The following is a 23,004-nucleotide window of genomic DNA, read 5'->3' on the forward strand; positions in this document are numbered from 1 at the left end:
GTCTGTCCCCCACTGGATAGCTGGATGATGGCTCCATTGCTTTATGGGTTCTATCCCTGAAATTCAAAATTCAAAGCATGCTCCAGGCAAATGAATAATAATCAAAAGAGTAGTGCTCATGGAAATTTGAATATGTAGAGAATAATGGAACTAGGGAAAATGTCTTCATGAGTGCTATTGTTAGCCAGCATGTCTTCCTCCATGGTCAGGTGAATAAAATAAACAACTGCAATATTTAAGATTCTTTACATGACAGGATTACTAAATCTCGCTATGTATGTAAAAAGAGGGCTTAGTAGAATGTCTCACAAGCTCTGGTCCAGGTTGTCTAGAAATAGCTGCATACCAACAGAAATTGAAGCATCCAGTAGATTGCTTCTCAGCCCTTTGCCTGAGATCAAGTGAAAAATCCAGGAGGTTTTCAGCCCACGAAGTTCAATGTCTCAGCTACTTTTAAGTATACAACAAAATTTCAAAGAAGTAGGCTCTAATGCTAGGAAAGGAAGGAGTTGGGAAGCCAGAGCTAGAACAAGGAAGCAAAAAAAAAAAAAAAAAGAGAGAGACATTTCATTAATATATTTTAAAAGTGACTGTTGTTACCAGAAGTTGAGATCCTGGTTAAAGTTAGATCATAGTGTTTTTTGTTTGATTCAGATTTTTTTCTTTTGGTGATTTCAAAACATGATTTATCTGTGTAGTTGTGGAACTCGTTCTGTAGGCCAGACTGGTCTCAAACTCAAAAAACCTCACTGCCTCTGACTCTTGTATGATGGTGATAAAAGTGTGCACTCACACCAAACAGCTAAAGGTGAGTCCTATCATCTGAAGTTATGCAGAGTAAAGGAGAATTTTCCCATTTCAAACCTTTAAAGTAAAATTTCTCTCAGGTATACTCAATCTTTTATGCATTACTTAATCCCAGAGGTAGTCAGTTTGACTACAAAAATAGCCATCTCAACAGCCAAGACAGAAGAAATGAGAAAAAAATTCTTACCTGCAGGAGGTATGGAGCGACTGGGAGTTATTTTCAAAACAGTGGTTTTCCTCAACAAAGGATTCATGGGAATTTTACTTAGGAAGCCTGAACATGCTCATGTAATGTTCTTCCTTTTTTTAAGCAGGCTCAGTTAACAAATCCACTTCTGAACATGATCACAGAAACAGAGTTAGGGACATTCTTACCCCAAAGTCATATAGGAACAAATGTAAATCACAAAAATGATGAAAAGAATTGCCTCTAGCATGTTCATATTTTACCATAAGGTCTAGTAGAAAATCAAGTAAATGACACTGTGAAAAGTCAGTATCAATCTTGATGTTTGATCTGAAAGATAACTGTACCAGCACCATAATTCTCACACACAGAAAAGATAGAGAACACAAAACCATAAGACTTCAAGGAAAGTCACCTATACAGTGTTCCTGGATGAACGGTTATGATGATCTCTATTAATCTTAGAGCAAAGCTGCTTTTGCTCTGAGCAGGGTGACTAGGAGGAAGGTCACAGCTGCTTCCATACGAGACAAGGAGTCCATTTTAACTAGGCCTGGCTTGCTATCTGTCTCAGGGTTGGGACATCACTGTAGAGAATTTCATTCTTTATTTTTTTCTAACTTTAAAAAATATTTACTTAAATGGTGTTTTTGCTTGCCTGTGCCTGTGCACAGCACCTACAGAGGGCAGAAGAAGGGAGGAGATACCTGGGACTGGAATTAGAACAAATGGTGAATTAGCATGTAGGGGCCGGGAATGGAATCAGCGTCCTCTAATCCCAACTAATTTAGATGGGATTTATGTAATGTTAATTGTAAACATTATCTAGCTAGAACCAAGGTACAATATTGAATAGACATAGTGAGTGTTGATAACCTTGTCTTGTTCCTGATTTCAGTGGGATTGCTTTGAGATTTTCTCCATTTAGTTTGTTGTTCGCAGTTGACTTGCTATATATTGCCTTTATTGTGTTTAGGTATGTTCCTTATATCCCTGTTTTCTCCAAGACCTTTATCATGAAGGGATCTTGTATTTTTTTGAAGGGCTTTTCAACATCTGATGAGATTATCATATGGTTTATTTTTCTTCACGTTTTTTATGTGGTGGTTACATTGACAGATTTTTGTATATCGAACCATCCCTGCATCTTTGGGATGAAGCAGACTTGATCATGTTGGATGATTTTTCTGATGTGTTCTTGGCTTCGGTTTGCCAGTATTTTATTGAGTATTTTTGCAACAATGTTCATGAGGGAAATTGGTCCATAATCCTCTTTCTTAACAAAGTCTTTGTGTGGTTTGGGTATCAGGGTAATCACACATTCATATAAACAGTTTGTCAATTTTCCTTCTCTTTCTGTAATGTGGGACAATTTGAGGAATATTCATATCAGTTCTTTTTTGAAAACCTTGTAGAATTCTGCAGTGAAACCATTTGGCAATGGACTTTTTTGGTTGGGAGACTTTGTTGACTGTTTCTATTTCTTCAGCGGTTCTCCAGGAGAACTTACAGATAGAAGTGCTGCTTAGGCACAGGTGTCCTGCCTCCAGCCTCATCCTACAACCACTAGATCTGGCCTGAGAAAGGCCATGACTGCCACAGGTCCACAGAATGCTCACAAAGGCATTTTCAACAGCCTGGCAGTTGCTGGCCATGCACATCAGATTCTTCCGCCTGCATGCTTAATGCCAGGTTTTAAATTCCCTCTTCCGGGTTGCCTCTGTATACCCTTGAGTTAGTTCCCGGTGCTAGACAGTGTCACAGCTGCACGTGCACGTGAGCTCATGCTCTAAGTTGCCTGGTCCCGCCTGCTGAACCTTGCTCACATCACAGGTTCTGGTCCCACTGCTCTGAATACAGCTGTTCTTTCTTACTGAATTTTCTCATTTGGCAGACAATTCCCAAAGCAGAATCTGCTGTGGCCTGGGAGGGAACAGGGAGAAGGGGAGGAAGTGAAATTTTGATTGGTATTATTTATAAAGTAATAAAAGAAGAAATGTGTGAAAACATTATCAATCCACATTACTTCCTTGTAGCTTATTTTAATTCAGTAAATGTTTTTAATATTTTAAAAAAAGAAGGATTAAAAATGTTACAAAGAAATGTGCCTTGTAGCTTTGCCCTTGGCATGCCACAGGCTCTGAGTCTGGTTTGATCCTTCACTGCCTAGGTCTCATTTGCAATGTTGGGGCAACCTAATTTGGCTGAGGCCTAGAGTACCTAACAGACAATTTTCAGAGGCAGGAAAATGTTTTTAAAGCTGTATTACCCTATCTTGTCAAGTTTCAGCAGTCTTTTTTGCTTGTATATCACCTATCTAGTCTGAGCACCATGTGTTTTGTCACCGGTGGAAGCAGGAGCAGCAGTTCTGTGCCCAAAGGCCAATTTTGCCAAGAAAAAACAAGTTCCAAGTGGGCTGTCTTCAGTGCCCAACATTCTTTTAATAACAAATCAGTGCTTCCAGGAGTAATTTTGTCTCATGTCCATAGAATTTTAAGTTAACTAAGTACCATAGTCTATAATTGTTTGAAGTGTTTGAAGCTTACCTATCTATATGGAAAACAATCTCTTTGCATCCAAAGACTCTGATTAGTCTAACTATGACTATGACAAACATGGATGACTACTGACCAATACTTCTAAATACCTAATTAACTTAAAGACTAAAAATTCATCTTAAAAAATTAAACAATCTTTAAACAAATGTGTAGAAAATGATGACAATAACTTCAAAATGTGAGCAATATATAAGTATCTTGAACAAAGGCAGAAATGTATAAGGCAACATGATAAACAAATCTTAAAATCGTGTCACTATTACATAGTATCTTAAGCAGAGGTTAAAATATACAAGCATACTGATGTGGGATTTCCCTCTGTATGTTGTGAATACTATTGGTTAATAAAAAAATGTCTTGGGCCTGCAAGGAGCAGAATAGGGGTAGGGGTAGAAAACTAAACTGTATGCTGGGAGAAAGGAGGCAGAGTTTAGAGAAGCTGTGGAGCCACCACCAGAAAGAGATATGTCAGAACCTTGCCGGTAGGCCATGAGCCTCATGGTAAAACATAAAATACTGGAAATGGGTTAAAACTAGATGTGAGAGCTAGCTAGTAATACACTTAAGTGATTGGTCAAGCAGTGATTTAAATAATATGGTGTCTGTGTGGTTATTTTGGGAGTCTGTGTGGCTAGGAAATGAACAAGCATGCTCCTACTACAGTATATAATATGACAAAATAACTTGGCATAGGTATACAAATGTTTTAAAGACAAATAGGAGTATATTAGATATAGCAAATATACTTTGAATTAGTATCAATATATAAGAATCTATACAAATGTAAATTGTCTACAAATAGGAGGTTACAAGTAATCTACTTATTATCCCATGCCATCCAAATCCCTTTATTATCAGAAGAGATCCCTGAGATTACTTCATTTTCACCTGCAACCCCAACTACTTATAACCAACTCCTAATTGATGTCCCTAACCCTGAGGACAAACTTTGCTTGTAGAGGGGATGTTGTTTTCTAAAATTACTTCCAGCTGTCTTCACAGTAATGTTATTTCTACGGGCTCCTGTAAGAAACTGAAAATGATGGTTAAGTTTCAAGATTACTGTATGGCATAATTGCAGATAGTCTCTGAGTGGTCAGTAGGGCTTTACTGAAGTTCTTATTTGAAGTTCTGGCCAGAACATGTGCACCATCTCAACCAGTCAAGTTGGAATGATCATAAGCAGTTTGTAACTCACAACCAATTTTAATGTGGTGCTACCAGGATAATGACATCATATCAACCACATGGAATTGTTGTAATGGGGAAATTCTTCTTCCTTGAAACTTCAAAGATTACTGCAGAAAAAATTATTGCTTATTGTGGACAACTTAAAAATCATTTATTTAGACATATATTTAATGAAAGGTACCGTAGAGACAAAAATAGATATGGCCAGAAGCAAAATTTTTGAAAGCGGAGTTTTGATAACAATAGTCTCTAAATTTTATCTTTATTCTCATAACAAGTGGCTCCTGATATGAGACAGAAACTCTGAATTTTTCTTTTAATGACATGGTTGGGTTTAGAGAAGGATAGCCACTGGCCAACTCCAAATCCAGCTTTGATTTTTATAAGTGGAAACTACTATTATATGTATGTCAATAAGATCTTACCTTGCAAAGAATATGGATATCATAAGTCAGATTTCTCTTTGCTTGGTGATTCTTTCTAGACAGCAATTTTCTTCTTTAAGCATCTAGATGACTAAAGTCTCTGGATTTTTGAAGATGTATGGTATTTTCCTACAAAGATAAGAACAGAACCCTGCCCAACACTTTTGAGGTTTCCAAATACCTGTAGGATTGTCAATTTTGTGAATGAGCTGTCATCTCTCTTTATCAAGAGGTATCTCTTTTTCAAACAGAACCTTTAACAATTTTAATGGTATCCATTGCATTTCATCTTTTCTGGAAACAAGAGAAAAACCCCTTCCCCAGCATAGCACATAGAATGAAAATTCTTGTTTTCATTCCAAGGTCAGCAATCCTTGAAATACACCAGCTGATTTAATTCAGAAGTGTTTCTAATTTCTAATGTCTCTCTGCTAAGGTTGTTCATTTCTCATTAGCATTAAAAAAATTCAATGTTAATAAAGCAGTATGGAATATATTTCTAGGGGTATTTTTCATTTTTTCTTTTAACATATCCTTTATAGTTCAATTTGCTCTTTCTTTAACTGCCTTACCTGAGGGTTGTATGGATACACCTGTATTATACTTTATAGTCTAATAAGCAAAATCTGTTTCATTTTCTAAGCAACCTATGCTGGACTGTTGTCTATTTTTACATGTGCAGGTATACCCATGATGGTTGTAACTACTAGTAAATGTATGATTACCAAGTCAGCCTTTTCTGAGCTCAAAGTAGTTGCCCATTGAAAACCTGAATAGGTGTTAATGGTATGGTGTACATGTTTTAATTTTCCAAATGCTGCAAAGTGGAACATTCCATCTGCCAGATTTTATTCCTTTGAATACCCTTTGGGTTACTTCCTGCAGGGAGTGATGTTTGGTTATATAAAGAACAAGTAAGACATCTCCTTATAATCTCATCAGCTTGTTGTCATGTAATAAGGAAGTTTTTTGAATTTGAGCTATTGACATATTTTTATAAAATTCTGAGGCCATCAGCATATTTCCAAATAGTAATTGATCAATTTCTGCATTACCTTGTGCTAGAGGACCTGGTGGAACCATATAGAATTGTAGGTGTGTTACATATATGAGGCAAATTCTGTGAAGTCAATTCTGTATTATCCAGTATAAATTCAGTGGTTAAAATATGCAAAATAACTCTTTCTGCATATTGCAGAGCAGTAAGTATACTGAGGTTCTGTATAATTCCTTAGTACCATGAGAATAGCATGTGATTCTGACTTTTAGACAGAATTATAGTGGCTTTGTTCTACTTTACTTAAATCTTCTTTGTAACCTGCCTATCCTGATTTATTTGCATAAGTATAGAATTACAAGCTCCAGTTACTGGTGTGTCACATACAAAGAGAGGAAGGATCCAAGTAGTTCTCTTTAAAATCTATTATTTTGGAATAGTTGCTATTAATCTCTCTCAAAATTTTTTACAAGCTGTTTGTCAGGGTTCATTGTCTTCCCATAATTTTTAAAATTTCATCATTAGTAAAAGGTATTATAATCTCTGATGGGTCTAGTTCTACTAAATGACAGAGTCTCAATTTTACTTTTATAATTAATTCACAGTGACCTTTTCCACATAATATTTTAAGTTTTTTACTCAGTTTATATGGTAAAAGATTCATTCTAAGATAAGATCTTCCCTCTGCATTAAAATTCCTGTAGGGGGATATTTGGAGTGTATATGACCAGAATGCAGTTAAGATTAGGATCCACAATTGCCAAGCGATGGTGGCGCAGACCTTTAATCCCAGCATTCGGGAGGCAGAGGCAGGCGGATCTCTGTGAGTTCGAGACCAGCCTGGTCTACAAGAGCTTGTTCCAGGACAGGCTCCAAAGCCACAGAGAAACCATGTCTCGAAAAAAAAAAAAAGATTAGGATCCACACAATCCACATGTGCCTCCTGTAATTGCTCTTCAATCAAAGTCAATTTTTTCTCAGCTTCTGTTGTTAATTCCCTGGGAAGGCCTGGACACACTTGTTGTCTGCATTTATCGTACATGAGATTATGCCCAAGGTATCTTAAAGGCCATTGACTGCAGGAGTTCCCCAGCACAGGCTACCTGTGTTGCACATATTTTTTGCACCACAGTAGACGGCGGTAGCATCTCTACCCATCCAAGAAATCTCCTGAAGCCCACAGTCTTCCCTCTTCCTCACCCTTTTCTAGGATGGCAAATAGTATAGGTAAATCCCATATTCTATCCCACATATGTCCTTCTCCCAACTATTTTATTCATCCCTGTCAATATTTCCTACTTTTATTTTTGACCCTCTCTGTCTGTCTTCCCACATGGCTGAGCTTGCATCACCATCTCCATCACTTACACCCTCATGGAGCCCATCTGTTTGGAACAAGGTGTCCCCTGCCTTCTTAAGAAGAATACCATCATTTTTTTTGGTTCAAGGTCACATTTATTTAGAAATATCTAACAGTGTTGAAAAAGTGAAGAGTAGTTATCTGTAACCACATTGCCTAGAATGGAAGCAACTGTTAGTTAGTATCTCACCACAATTTTCCAGATTTTTCTAGACTTAATCATATATCAAAGGGACAAATAATTATAAAAAAATAAGATGAGGACAGAAGTAAATGCAATGTTTGATGGTTTGCCCATTTCCCCTCCCATTGATTACATCATGATAATTTCCTTTAATCCAATATTTTTTTAAAAATGTTTTCTCATGTCTGTTGCATTTCATCATTGAACTACACAGAAATTTATTTAAACATTCCTTTACACTTGGACATTAAGTTTGCAATATTTTTTATAGTTTGGATTAATGTATTTTTGTTGTAAGGAAAATTTGTACATATTAATCATTAACTGTACATTTTTCTTTTTTCTTTGTGTGTTTGTGTCTCTCTGTGTGTATATGTATGAGAATATAGCAATCACATGAGCATCATGAGATTAAATGTATCCCTGAATCATTGCTGACGTCCAAGCCAGGATGAAGAACAAACAACAAAATCTCAAGGGAATTTTTGAAAAATATGAAAGACAAAACCAGGAACAACTGACTACCCTTTCAGACACCATTACTTGAAAAGTATGATCGCACATGGCCTGATATTTCAAGAACCAATGGGACACAAGGATTATGGGGACACCATTCTTTCAGGTTACAGCAGAAATACCTATCTCTAGGTAAAGGCACAATAGAAGATAAACAAAAACCATAGAAGGAATACAAGGACTACAAAATGAACTTCACTAAATGCATTCACAGTGCAAGTGTTCCAGCTCTGGAAGGAAAGGTGCCCTGACTGTCTGGAGTCAGGCAATACCTACAGTTGTGAAGGGAAGGTATCCAGAGGACCTACAACTATAAGGAGAAAGGAATCCTGACTGTCAGGAATTCAGAATATACCTCGATTTGTGTTGCAGTGGGGGAAGGTCTCCCCACTAGATCTAGCAATCCTGTTTCAGAGAGAGAGAGAGAGAGAGAGAGAGAGAGAGAGAGAGAGAGAGAGAGAGCCACTACAGCTGGGCTCCATAATTCTAAGAGAGCAGCCCAGCAGAGATGTCTGTTGCTGATCTGCTCCACTCCACTAGAGGAGTATCCCATAAGAGGCGTACACTGCTTCTCTGCTCTTCTATGCTAAGTGAGTTACCACACAGAGGTATCATCTGTATCTCAGTTTATCTCTACAAGGGAGTTTCTGACCCATTCCAGTGAAAGAAGGTCTTCACACAAAACTCAGTCACGAGATTCATTTGGGAAGGAGGAATCCAGGAGAGTGGGTGTCTTGGCCAGGTTTGAAAGGGGCAGGAGCCAAGTGAAAGAGCACACAGTTTATATAGAGCTTCTTAGATCCAGAGGTTTTCTAAGGAGATTTTGAGGGTGGCAATTGCTCAGATTTCAATCTTGAGCTAGAACAAGCTCAGAGATGGGCTGGATTTTACACTCAGGGGCTGGTTGATTTTTTATGCACATTTGGTCAAGGGCAAAGCATGTTTATTTTGCTCTAGTTTGAGTGTCAACATGTGTTTATTCCCCTGCCCTTTTTAACTTTTTGGCTCTGTTTTTAGGGTCATAATGTTTCTTTCACTGGTTATAGATTTAGGGACAAAGTGTATTCCTTTGGCTCTGGTTTCAGGACCAGGGTGTGTTTCTTTGACTGGCCCTTTATTCTACCCATAGGGCTTCACAAATTCATGAATTCAGTTTTGCCCATTGGTTTGCTGGTACAAACAAAATAAAAATGGATATCATAAAGCTTGAATAGATTGTTGACACTGTCAATTCATTTTTCTACAGAATAAATGCTGTTGGTTAAATGACTGCATGTTTGCTAAGAATCTTAAAAAGTAATTTATAACAAAAATCCTCAGTATCTTTTTCAGGTATGTAAAGACTACTGTAATATGCAAAAGCTTGATCAGATTGAGTGCACACAAAAAGTTTTACTCTTATATAGGTGAAAAATATTACCATACTGAAATCATTTATAGAGTTTCATTCCAGTATGACTTTTTTTCATGTTTTTAAAGACTACACTGACTAAATTATAGTTTTTCTCTAGAATGGCTTATTTTATGTATTTGGAGATTATTATGACACATAAGGCCTTACCACAATGATTCGATTTATTGGGTTTCTCTCCAGTATGTGTTCTTTTATGCATTTGAAGATGACAGGGACCTGCAAATGCTTTACCTCACAGATTACATGCATACAGTTTCTCTCTTGTATGTGTTTTTTTTATGTGTTTGAAGAGTACTGTGATGAGCAAATGCTTTACCACACTGATTACATTTATAGGGCTTCTCTCCAGTATGTGTTCTTTTATGCATTTGAAGATTACTGAGTTGTGAAAACAATTTACCACATTGATTACATTTATAGGGTTTCTCTCCAGTATGTGTTCTTTCATGCATTTGAAGATGACTGTGACGAGCAAAGGCCTTACTACACTGATTACATTCATAAGGTTTCTCTCCAGTATGTGTTCTTTTATGCATTTGGAGAGTACTATAATGCGCAAAAGCTTTACCACACTGATTACATTCATAGGGTTTCTCTCCAGTATGTGTTCTTTTATGCTTTTGAAGACTACTTTGATATGCAAAGGTTTTACCACACTGATTGCATTCATAGGGTTTCTCTCCAGTATGTGTTCTTTTATGCATTTGAAGTGTATTGTGATGTGCAAAGGCCTTTCCACACTGATTACATTCATAAGGTTTCTCACCAGTATGTGTTCTTTTATGCTTTTGAAGACTACTTTGACATGCAAAAAGTTTACCACAGTCATTACATTCATAAGGTTTCTCTCCAGTATGTGTTCTTTCATGCATTTGAAGATGATTATGACATGCAAAGGCCTTACCACACTGATTACATTCATAGGGTTTCTCTCCAGTATGTGTTCTTTTATGCTTTTGAAGACTACTTTGACATGCAAAGGTTTTACTGCACTGACTGCATGCATAGGGTTTCTCCCCACTATGTATTCTTTTATGTATTTGAAGAGTACTATGATGAGCAAAGGCTTTATCACACTGATTACATTCATAGGATTTTTCTCCAGTATGTGTTCTTTTATGCATTTGAAGATTACTGTGATGAGCAAAGGTCTTACCACACTGTTTACATTCATAGGGTTTCTCTCCAGTATGCGTTCTTTTATGCCTTTGAAGATTTTCATAAAGAGCGAAGGCTTTATCACATTGATTGCATTCATAGGGTTTCTCTCCAGTGTGTGTTCTTTCATGCATTTGAAGATGACTATGACGTGCAAAGGTCTTACCACACTGATTACATTCATAAGGTTTCACTCTAACATATGTTCTTTTATGCATTTGAAGATGACTGACATAAGCAAAAGCTTTACCACACTGATTAATTTCATAGGGTTTCTCTCCAGTCTGTGTTCTTTCGTTCTTTTGAAGATAACTATCATAAGCAAAGGCTTTAACATATTGAGTATATACTGAAAGTTTCTCTCCAGTTTGGTTTCTTTCATGCCTGTAAGGATAATTGGCACATTTAAAACTTTACCACATTCAATATACTGTTTAACCTACATAACTGTATGAATTAATCTTAAAATGTGTTCCCATTGTAAAGAGGAATCAGATATTAAGGTTTTTTTTTTTTAACTTTTTTTTTTTGGTTTTTTTTTTTTTCGAGACAGGGTTTCTCTGTGGCTTTGGAGCCTGTCCTGGAACTAGCTCTTGTAGACCAGGCTGGTCTCGAACTCACTGAGATCCGCCTGGCTCTGCCTCCTGAGTGCTGGGATTAAAGGCGTGCGCCACCACCGCCCGGCTTGATATTAAGGTTTTCTAACTGTAAAAACTCATGCTTTGCTTTTCAATTAAGAGTCACTTTGCATCTTTGAAGATACATGTGATGGTAAATTCCTTCATTTCATGGGTCTCCTTTACGGAAATGTTTTTCTATATGAAGAAAACTAGATAAACCCAGAGGTTTACCATCTTTCTTGCATTCATAAATTCTCCTATACTGTGAATGATATTACATTTGCTAAGTGAATTAGGACACCCAGAAGTATTTGCACAGACCTAGAACTCATAGGACTTTTTTACAAGTTTTTTTTTCACATGTTTTAACATGATGGTGGCAATTCAATTACTTGTATAGGAGAAACAAATTCAACAAGTATACTCAACATGAGGGCTACTGCTTATCTTATAATTGTTTTTAAAGAGAGGTATGCTACATCTTTCCATTCCCCTATGCTCATATGCTTGTATGGCATTCATAGTAAAGGAAAAATTACAAATACAAGATTTTTACATTTGACTTTCTGTTCCTCAAAGACTTTTGTTATAGGTATTAAAGTTCCTCTACAACAATTGGCCCTTGACTCTTGACTCTGCCTCACAGCAAGTATATGCACAGTACAAGATGTACTATGGACTACTGGCTTAGTAGAAGGCTTTGTATATATACTTATCATCTCTTCAATGCGTATAACTCTTGTATTATGAGTAACAAAAAGTAAATGGATTGGCAGATCTACAGAAGAGCTTTCGTGGTGCTATGATTCAAATGGTGATATCTATTTAGGCATTGTTTTCTTGGCTTGTATCTTAGAAGAATGACTTGCAAATGCAATTCAACTACCTGCAATTGAGGTGTATGGATTAGTGAGAATTTACTAATCATCAACACTCTTAAAGCCATGCTTATTTACACTGTTGCTCTTGTGTAAAGCTTCCAGGACACATTATAGTTTCATCAGAGGCACACTGTTATTAGCTTGCACAGGAAAATTACCTTTCATGTCTTCTAGAAATTTGACAATGTTCTTCAATATTATGGTTTCTCCAAATGTATCCTAAAATAGAGTACCAGAAAATGTATGTTACATTATTGAAAATTGTGCAAAATTTAAGTTACTATCTTCCATGAACCTTAGAACTATTTATTCCCCTCATTCTTCTTTCTCAGATAACAGATTATCAAAAACCAAGGAACAGTTGTCCCCTTATTTGGAAACAAAAAGGAAATTCATTTTTACCTACAGTAGCGAGGTTTCTGTAGGTCTCCAGCATCACATCTTTGTAAAGAGTCTTCTGGGAAGGATCCAGCAAATTCCACTCTTCCCAAGTGAAGTTGATATGCACATCATCATAGGTCACAGCCTTCTAAAATATCCCATACAAGTGTACAACAGAAAGCATGATACTGACAACATTGTAAATGTATACTTCTTTGAGAGTATAGTCATATGATTCTGGTATTTCATCTCTTATTCCATGACATAAACATTATAGTGTAATCACTAAGTCACTTTAGAAGAAAACTGGAGGGTCAACTCTGTTGTTTCTGTACCCTTTGAATGGGACATCACCTTACAAGAGATATGTCTATTAACAGAGAGAAAAGTAACCAGATCAGCAGTACAGAGTACACATAATAAAAATTGTATGAAGAGTTACTAACTACAAAAGGAAAAAATAAGATGGACAAACTGGGTGTATTGTACCTTTAAGCACAGCACTCAGAAAGCACAGGTGGGTATATTTGTCTCTGAGTTGAATGCCAGTCAAGTCTATGCAATCAGGTCCAGGACAGGTGGAAGTACACATTAAGACCCTGTCTCCATTGCAAAAATCAGTAAAGCAAACAAAACGGATAGGAAGAACTCAAGAGGTTTTTACTGAAGTTCCTACAAATATATTCACTCCAGTTCTGTGTTCATCTTTCCGAAATCTGACATGCTCCAATTTAAACTGCTACACAAATGACATTTTACAAAAAGAAACTCCATGTTTAAGCAGTTACAAATGGACAAATAGAAACATTAGCAATATAAATGTTGGTCATAAATAATCAACACAGGCCTGGAGAGATGGCTGAGCAGTGCTGAGCTCTTGCTGGATAGGCAGGGTTGGCAGGCAAAGAGAATAAATGGGAGGAAAAATCTGGGAAGAAAAAAGGAAGAAGTAAGAAAAGGAGAGGACAACAGGGGTCATCACCCAGTTACACAGCAAGCTGTAGAGTAAGAAATAAAGAAAGGAATACTGAATAGAGAAAGATAAAAGCCCAGAGGGAAAAGGTACATTGGATAATTTAAGAAAAGCTGAGTCAAAACAAGCCAAGCCAAGGTCAGACATGCATAAGAAGAAATAAGTTTCTGTGTGTAAGATTTATTTAAGAACTGGGTGGCAGGCCCTCAACAGAGAAAAGAGTAAAAGAAACAACCAACAACACCAGGCTTCAATCCTCAGAGCTTCATGCAATCAACTCTCACTGTCTCCTCACTGAGCTTCTGATTCTGCCAAACACAGATGCCTGCAATAATGGTAAACTGTAACCATAAATTAAAAATCCATGATCTCAAATTTTGATTCTTTTTTGTTTCCAAGACATGATGGGTGATGCTGAAAATGTGATTTCTTAATTGTGAAGGACACTAATGAGCTTCGACCACAGGTGCAGAAGGTTTTGAAAGAAGTAGCTTCCTGAGACTATGAATCACTTTGCTCACAAATTCCCTACATTGAAGATTTATGTGGATGGAGTCTTACCCTTAGGGCACTTTGACAAGCTTCCGTTCCAAAGCAAGGGCCTTCTCTGTAATGGTAATAAACTCTTTGAAAGTTCCTGTCTGTTTCAATACATGACTGCCATCTGAAACTACCTTTTCATTTTCATTATTTCTGCCCCACTTATTTTTTCCCACTGTACACCTGAGTCATCAGTAAAACCATTGAACAGATTCAATATTTCATTTATGAAATTAGCCCATCATTTTTTAATTCACCTTACTAAATTTCCAGAGCATAGGCAGAAAGATTTTGGAACCAAAATATCACACAAATAACATCGGGCTTAATTTCTTATGGAGTTTATCTATTTCTAACTGAAATCCTATTATATCAATCTGCCATTGCTCTTAACATTTTCATTTTCCTGGTCCTATAAGAATAGTCTATGTTCTATGTACAGCATTCTGTTTCTGCCACCTAAAGTCTTCCAAAAGTCAATATTCCCAGATTCTATCTTGCAACAAAATCACTTTTTGTGTTTCACTTTTTGTTCTAAACTACTTTTATGCTTTAATCCTCTAACTGATTTAATGACTTTATGATTTAATCCTCTAGCTGAAGGCATCTCAGACGATATATGGGTTTATTTTGGTTGATTATGTCAGATCACACTCTATCATTTTGGGAGCTTAGGAAGGAAACTCAAGCCAACAATTGAAGGGAAAACCCATGTGCACAGACTGTTTACAGTCTTTCTCTCTTGTTTAGTCTCTACCTCATGCTCAGAATGCTCCATATCCCAGCACAGGTCCACTTTCTTAGGGACTTCCTACATCAGTCAGCAATCAACACAATCTCTCACAGACACAGCAGTTTCTGGTTATTGGGAACATAGTTGAGCAAGTGACAATGTGGTAGGATGGAGGAGCAGATTTTGGGAATATGCCCAAGAGTGGTACAGCTGGGTCTTGAGATAGATTGTCTCCCAATTTCCTGAGAATTACATATTGATTTCCACAGTGACTGTACAAGTTTGCATTTACAACAGCAATGAGTCTCCTTGTCCCGTGTCCTTGGCAGCATTAACTGTCACTTGTATTATTGATCTTATCCATTCTGTCAGGTTGAACATTTCTTCACATGTTTTTCAGCCATTTTAGATTCCTCTACTGAGAATTCTGTTTAGAGGTGTACCCCATTATATTTGGGTTCTTTGGTTGTTGTTTAGTTTTATGAGTTCATTACTATAATCAATGAGGCAACCCAGAAGCAATAGACCAATATAATATACTCACTTAGAAGTGGGTATTAGCAGTTAAGTAAAGTACAACCACAGTAATCACAGTTAAAGATAGTAAAATCCATAGATGCTAAGAGGCTAAGTAACAAAAATGGCTTTAGGGGAGCTGCATGGATCTCTCTGGAAAAAAGAAATAGAATAGACTTTGTACAGTGAAGGCAGGTGGGGATGGGAACAGGAAGGATCAAACGAGTAAGGAAGGGACAAAGATGGAGAACAGGAGGGAGCGATGACAGGAATCGGGGAGCGTTTTGCAGATGTAAAAACCGTGCAGTGCAAACTTCCTGGCACCTATAAGGAAGGCACTATGGAGGACTCCTAGTAATGAGGAATACAGAGCCATCTTTTGTAACCACATAAGGCTCCCAATGGTAGGATTGGGACATCAAGTCAGCCACTAAACGTTACAACCACACTTGTCCTGCCTGCAAGATATGCTGGGGCAAAGGTGCCTCAGAGTCTCTGAAGTGACCAACCAATGACTGGTCTAACTTTTAGTCCAAGCTGTGTGAGGAAGCCAATGTCTGATACTGCCAGGATGGCCAGGAACCAGAAATTGTTGGCTTTCAGAATTAGGGTAGAACCAAATATAACTGACCAGAAAAAAAAATCTATGAAATGATTCACATCTATAATCACAGACTGATTCCTAGCACAGCTGTCATCAGAGAGGCTTCTTCCAGCAGCTGACGGTTGCACATACAGAATTCCCTACCCAAACATTAGCTTGAACTCTAGGAAGCCTGTGGAAGGAAGCCTGTGCAATAAGAATTGTAGAATCTGGAGGGTTTGAGGAACCCAGGAGAACCTTACCCACAGAATCGACTAAACAGGTCTCATAGGGGCTCAGAACTTAAGTGGAAATCATAGATACTGGATGGCTTTGTTCCAGGCCCTGTGCATGTGTGCTGTGATTGTTTAGCTTTGAGTGTTTGTGTAATTACCAACTGTAGAAGTTTTGGTGTCTCTGACTCTTTGGCCAGTTCTTGTGTGGTATAGGAGGTCCTTCTGTTTATATATTGCTTTCATTGGTTAATCAATAAAGAAACTGCTCAGCCTGATAGAGCAGAACTTAGGTAAGTGGAGAAGACAGAACTAACTGAATTCTGGGAGGAAGGAAACAGAGTCAAAGAGAGACACCATGGAACCACCAGAGACAGACATGCTGAATCTTTCCCGGTAAGCCACAGCCTCATGGTGACATACAGATTATTAAAAATGGGTTGAATCAAGATGTAAGAGTTAGCCAACACGAGGCTAGAGATAATGGACCAGGCAGTGATTTAATTAATACAATTTCTGTGTGGTTATTTCAGGTGTAAGCTATCTGGGCAACCGGGACATAACAAGGGCCCTCTCTCAACACTTGTGGCTTTTTTCTTCCTATTGGTTTGCTTTGTTCAGCTTTGATAAGCATTTGTACCTAGCATTTTTGCAGATTATGATTATGTGTATGTTTGATATCCCTTGCAATCTTGCTATTTTCTGAAGGATAATAGAATAGCAGTGGATCTAGGAGAAGGAGTATTGGGGGGAATGGAAGGAGTGGAGGAAGCAAAAGCTGCAGCCAGGGTGTTTTGTATGACAGAGGAATAAATACAAAGAGAAACAGAGAAAATGAAAATGCATTTAGTCTAAGTTCTTAGATCCTCACAATCTGTAATAGCCCATGTAACACAAATGTCCAAAAACTTTTCTGAGATTCAAGACAATCTCTTGACACATCTTGTAAAATCAAGAAACAAACTAAGGTTTTCCAACATGCAATGGCACAGGATGCATTTCCATTAGGAAAAAAAGAGGAATATGGTTGTGTTCCAGTCCCAAACTTAAGCAGACAATCCCTGCCCATGTGCATATCACCCCAGTCAGAAAAACAGGTAGGCAGTCCACCAACCTATGAAACTAACACACTCACTACATTCCCAGACACAATCCCCAGCCAGCCCTATAGCTACCACCACTAACTCTTCCCCCCACAAACTGAATGGATAGCCTCTGTACAAGAACAGGCCACACCAGCAAGAAGAACAAATAGGCAAACTGAGGCAAAGACCACTTGCTGGACCAGAAGCCATGGAAGCCATCAGAAATTCACATAGGCTACTAGCCTATGGACCTCTTACATTCTTTCAAAAAAAAAAAAAACCACCAACACTATCCCAAATTCCACTTCCCTCCTTCTCCCTATGTTGTAGCCTGCAACATGGGTGGAGACCCTGTGCTCAAAAGACAAACCATCTGGCAGAAGTCCATGTAGGCCACCCACTCCCAGACCTCCCCCATGCTCTCACTGCACCCTCAACACTATCCACAAGCTCCCTCCCCTCTTCAAATTTTCAGTCCCAATCTCCTTGGGCAGATACTCCCCTCTAGAACAAAGGCCACACTTACTACAAGACTTTCAGCCCCCAAATTGGGGTAAGAACCCCAGTTCAACCACAGGCTTCACAGACCAGATTACCAGACAGCAAATGTAAACCAAGGAAAAAAACACCCATGCAACAAAGACAAACAGAAATTGGCACATATACCCACAGTCACCTCAAACCCAGATACCTGGACACCAGCATAAAAACATGATCAACAACAGACAGAGCAACATGACACCACCCAGATTCCAGCAATCCTACTGCAGAACACACTGAATATTCAAACACAGTTGAAGTGCAATTAAGTTAACATAAACTTTATAAACATGATAGAGGTCCTTAAGGAGGAAGTAAATGAATTCCTTTAAAAAAAAGCAGGAAAAATAATATAATATATATTAGAGAATATATAAAGAAAGCCAAAAAAGAAACAAACAGTTGACAGAAATGAATGAATCTATTCAAGACCAGAAAATGGAAATAGAAGCAATTAAAAATGCAAACTAAAGGAATTCTGGAAATGAAAAACTCTAGGTTATTATTTTAGAGGCAAATGCCACTAAAAAATACAAGACATAAAACAGAAATTTGGGCTTTGAATGTGTGATAAATGAAATAGATATAGCAATCAAAAATATTAGATATAAATAGAAATTCTCTGAAATATAACATCCAGGACATCTGGACATTATGAAAAGAACAAATAAGAATAATAGGAATAAAAGAAGAATCACAGCTCAAAGGTCAAGAAAAAAATTTTAAAAATTAAGTCAAAAATTTTCCTAACATAAAAATGGACACTGGAGAACACAGCCCACAAAATCAACTAAGCAGGCCTCATAGGGACTCACAGAGACTGAAACTGCAATCACTGAACGTGCATGGGTCTGCACTAGGTACTCTGCATATAAGTTATTGTGTAGCTTGGTGTTCTGGTGCCAGTGGGAGTGGTGGGGAGATATCTCTGGCTCTTTTACTTGCTCTTGGAATGCTTTTTCTTCTACAAGGTTGCCTCATCCAGCCTTGATATGAAGGTTTGTGTCTAGTCTCATTGTAACTTGCTATGCAAAGCTTTGTTGATATCCCTAGGATACCTGATCTATTCTGAAATTAAATGGAGGAGGAGTGGATCTGGTGGAGAAGGAAGCAGTGAAGAGGACTGGGAGGAGTAGAGGGAGAGGAAGCTGCAGTTGGAGGTACTGTATGAGAAAAGAGTAAATTTAAAAAAAGAAAGAAAGGAATATGGAAACAGCTAGGGAAAACTTGAACAACGTAAGACTAAAATTCATCAGGGCAAACAGCAAATCTTGTAGGTCTGTCTCAGGCAGTTAGGTCTAGTCTCCCGCCTTTTTATTTAAAAAAAAGAGAGAGAGAGAGAGAGATGGGAATGTAATGATCTGTCCTGTTCCTTTAATAGACAAACCATGCCTATAATCAAGTACATGATAAAGAATGGCTATAGTGGACCAATAGATATTTTATTAATAACACCTTAGGAGCAGGTACACAAACCAATGCATAATATGATGCTACCAAAAGGAAAATTAACAGTGTTTCTCATATTTCCTCTCTAAAGGGTAATGAATTCTGCACTGCCCTTAGGCAGGTTTTCAATTGCTGTGAAGAGACACCATAAACATGGCAACTCTTAATAAACAAAAAACACTTAATTGGGGTGTCTCACATTTTCAGAGGTTTGGCAACTGGCATCATGGCGCAACATGGTGGAGTGCAGACAGACATGTTGCTGTACATCTAGACCCACTGGCGACACAAAGTGGTTGGGGACACCGCATGTGCATGAGCATACATGAGACGTCAACGACCACCCATACAGTGACACACTTCTTCCAACAAGTCCATACCTACGGCCACAAACACATACCTCCTAATAGTGCCACTCTCTATGAGCCAATTATATGCAGACTACAACAGGTACTAAGTATTAATCTTCACAAGGAAGTATGAGATGTCTTCCTGTGCGTGGAAACAATGAACCCATAATATTTAGAAAGACTAAAAGTATAAGTTGTTTACACCATAATTATTAGACTATGAACTTTTTGGTAGGGCCCACCTAAGACGCCATGATAGACTGCATAAAGTATTCCGCTTCCATTAAACCCAATGAGGGAATAATGACAAAGTTATTCCTTATCCTTAAACAGGATGGGAAGGCTAGTGAAGCCCTCCTTTAATATCAGTTATGTTTTTGAGATGCCTGCTTTAATAACTTTACTTCTAGTAACTTGCACATATACAACTTTTATTTTTTCCCATATTTTAGGTACCTAAAATATGCCAAACTATCATTAATCCCAAAGCATTCTGGCATATTTTAAGTTATTCATGGTCAAATATATTTGTGCATCAGAAGCCTCATTGTAATGAGCATAGTAAAAAAATTGTCTTTTAGACATGTAAAAATAGCTTAGTCAATAACACTACACCCAACAGTGCTCCTGAAAAACAGAACTTAGGGACATCACTATCTCATAACAAGGAGACACAGTCCTAGAACTCCATGACACACACTGGGTAGTATATAAGCAGAAATCAAAAGCAATGCTCTGTTCTGTATGTATGGGGAGACACCACCTTGATCTACACTGCGTCTGGAAAGTCTCCTCCAGGTTTCTGACCTTCAAAAACAGATTTCTGTTAGAGACTGTACCCGACCTTCAGCTAACATACTTAGCACAGGAGAGGGAGAACAGCTTGGGTGGAGGAGGCTTAGGACCTTAGTAAGAAATGGAGAATGTAAACCTTGTATGATGAACATAAGTATAATAAAATATAACATTTGTTACACTAACTTCACATGTCTCCATTCTTGCTCATGATATTACATTTTCCCTCAGTTCCTCTCCCGTATTTTTTGGTAATTTTTGGTGGCTCTTTGCCATTCTGACTTCAATTACCACAACTCTTGTCAATAGACTACAAGCATAATCTATAGAAACAGCCAAAATGTATAATACCAACAAGCTCCATAATTCTGTGAATAGCTAATAACCAGAATATTAAATACAAAATAGCAAATACCTCAAAACAACAGTTCAGTTTGTTTACCTTAAAACATTTCCACTTTTGCCAAGGAGTTCACCTTTAAGGATAGGATCACACATGCTGTGCCTGAAATATTCCAAGACTCTGGCAAGATCTGAAGTCTAAAAAGGCAATGGGGGCACCATGGAGAGCTCTTCAAAGCAGCTGGACACCCGGAAGTATTTGAAGGCATTCAGGCTCAAATAAGCGTCCTTGCATCAGTAAATAGTCCACAGCATAAACAAAGGTAACACATCTAACATTCCACATTTCCCCTTTGTATCTCAATAAAAATGAAAGGTCTTAACTTTAATATTGTTAAACTACATACAGTAAAAACAGTTATCAAGAAGAATTATATTTACAATATTCAGTACATTTATTTATATTTAGCAAATTTAGAGAAAATACTCTACTATCTATCCTATCTTGAGGATTCAAAAGTTTGACACCTAATTTGCTTTCTTTTTTTATTTATCTTTATTTTTTTTAATGTGCATTGGTGTGACGGTGTTAGATCCCCTGGAACTGGATTTTCAGACTGTTGTGAGCTGCCATGTGGGTGCTGGGAATTGAACCTGGGTCCTCTGTAAGAGCAGTCAGTGCTCTTAACTGCTGAGCCATTTCTCCAGCCCCCTAATTTACTATCTTAAGTTCTAAAAATTATTTACTCTTTAGTTCCATCAAAGACTCGAGAAGAATATAATATTACTTTTTATAAGAGAAATCTGGCTGCCTGGACAGTCACCCAAAGTTCCGCAATACTGGGCCATCCATTATCAACAGATACTACAGTATCTGGCAGAGTTTATAGTGAAGCAGGGCATTTTAAAGACTGTTACACCTTGTACTGACAAATTCAATCAGTCATTTTCCTCTCTGTCTTGCAAAATGCCTGGCAGACTCTCCAGTGAAGCAGGAAACCTGAAAACCATCCCCCCTTGTTTTGGCAAAGGTCAGCAGTCATTTTCCCATGGGTCCTGCATGTCTTGCTTAAACAGCATACTAGCAAGCAGTCAAGGAAAAACGGTTTCTTGACCAAATGGCTAACCTTGCCACAAGGAAAGCAAACTCCAATGGTTTCTTCAATGCCCATTTTTTTTTTAAGTAAATTGGTGCTGCCAGGAGCAGATATGTCTCATTGTCATGAAAACCCTTAGGTTATTAAACATCTTAAATGTCATATTTTGTGAGTTTTAAAATGATCTATCTTTCTAAAATATAGTGATATAAGCTTGAAAACATACCTAATGTGACTACAAGTTTGATTATTAGAGATTAACTAGTAACCTCATTTCTTAATTATTGCATTTTAAATCAGCTGCATAAAGACAATACCCAAATAAGAATAGAAACATACAGTTAACGGAATTAACTTTAAATTTGATCATTATACCAAAATCCATACCAATGTAAAATATATGAGATAAATAGTTATCTTTTTATCCTATATTTCCCTAAATTACAGCAAACATCCATGACACACCAAATAACCAAAAGCCTCCCACACCATAACTCTTGGGAATATATGTGTCATTTTCTCTATACCAAGTCCTGTTGCCTGTGGGTGGAGGCATCTCTACAAGTCCCTAAGAAAATTTGAGAAAATAGCCAAGACCAGGGAGGACCAGCTATAAACTTTGTTGATATATATCACCTATCAAGATTCAGGGGGTATTCCCTGATCAAACTTCATCCATATTAACCTGGAACAAATTCACAGCCTCGTGTTTTCCATGGAAACAAAAGCAAAACTTATTCTCCAAAGAATTTTGATTTCCGCCGGGCGGTGGTGGCGCACGCCTTTAATCCCAGCACTTGGTAGGCAGAGGCAGGCAGATCTCTGTGAGTTCGAGACCAGCCTGGTCTACAAGAGCTAGTTCCAGAACAGGCTCCAAAACCACAGAGAAACCCTGTCTCGAAAAAAGAAAAAAAAAAGAATTTTGATTTCCATTTTACAAATACATTTTTTACTTCCCGTTTAAAGATAGACCTAAAGAATGGAGGTTGTTTGAATTTTCCAGTCATCCTACCACAAGAACACCTGCTCAACCCCACTGTGTTTTTAGTTACTGGATATAGGATAATAATAGCCAGAAACCAGAACAAA

General features: G+C 37.7%; 1 protein-coding gene across 9 annotated transcripts in view; it reads right to left on the minus strand.

The window, feature by feature from the left end:
• Positions 1-23,004, minus strand: part of LOC142839867 (uncharacterized) — an 88,548-nt gene that overhangs the window by 24,459 nt on the left and 41,085 nt on the right. For 2 of the 9 annotated variants that reach the window (XM_075956246.1, XM_075956245.1), the window contains exons 2-3: positions 12,457-12,517; positions 5,169-5,297 (exon numbers count right to left, since the gene is read on the minus strand). The exons of 2 other annotated variants lie outside the window; for them this stretch is intronic. In XM_075956246.1, coding sequence (XP_075812361.1) covers positions 5,169-5,191 — 23 coding nt within the window. In that variant the 5' untranslated portion in view covers positions 5,192-5,297; positions 12,457-12,517. Of the gene's footprint in view, positions 1-5,168; positions 5,298-7,603; positions 11,182-12,456; positions 12,518-12,700; positions 12,828-23,004 lie in introns of those variants that run through there. 5 more of the 9 variants (XM_075956244.1, XM_075956242.1, XM_075956247.1 and 2 more) reach the window with 4 other exon arrangements.

This window comes from Microtus pennsylvanicus, chromosome 22, assembly GCF_037038515.1.
Source record: "Microtus pennsylvanicus isolate mMicPen1 chromosome 22, mMicPen1.hap1, whole genome shotgun sequence".
NCBI classification, from domain to species: Eukaryota; Metazoa; Chordata; class Mammalia; order Rodentia; family Cricetidae; genus Microtus; species Microtus pennsylvanicus.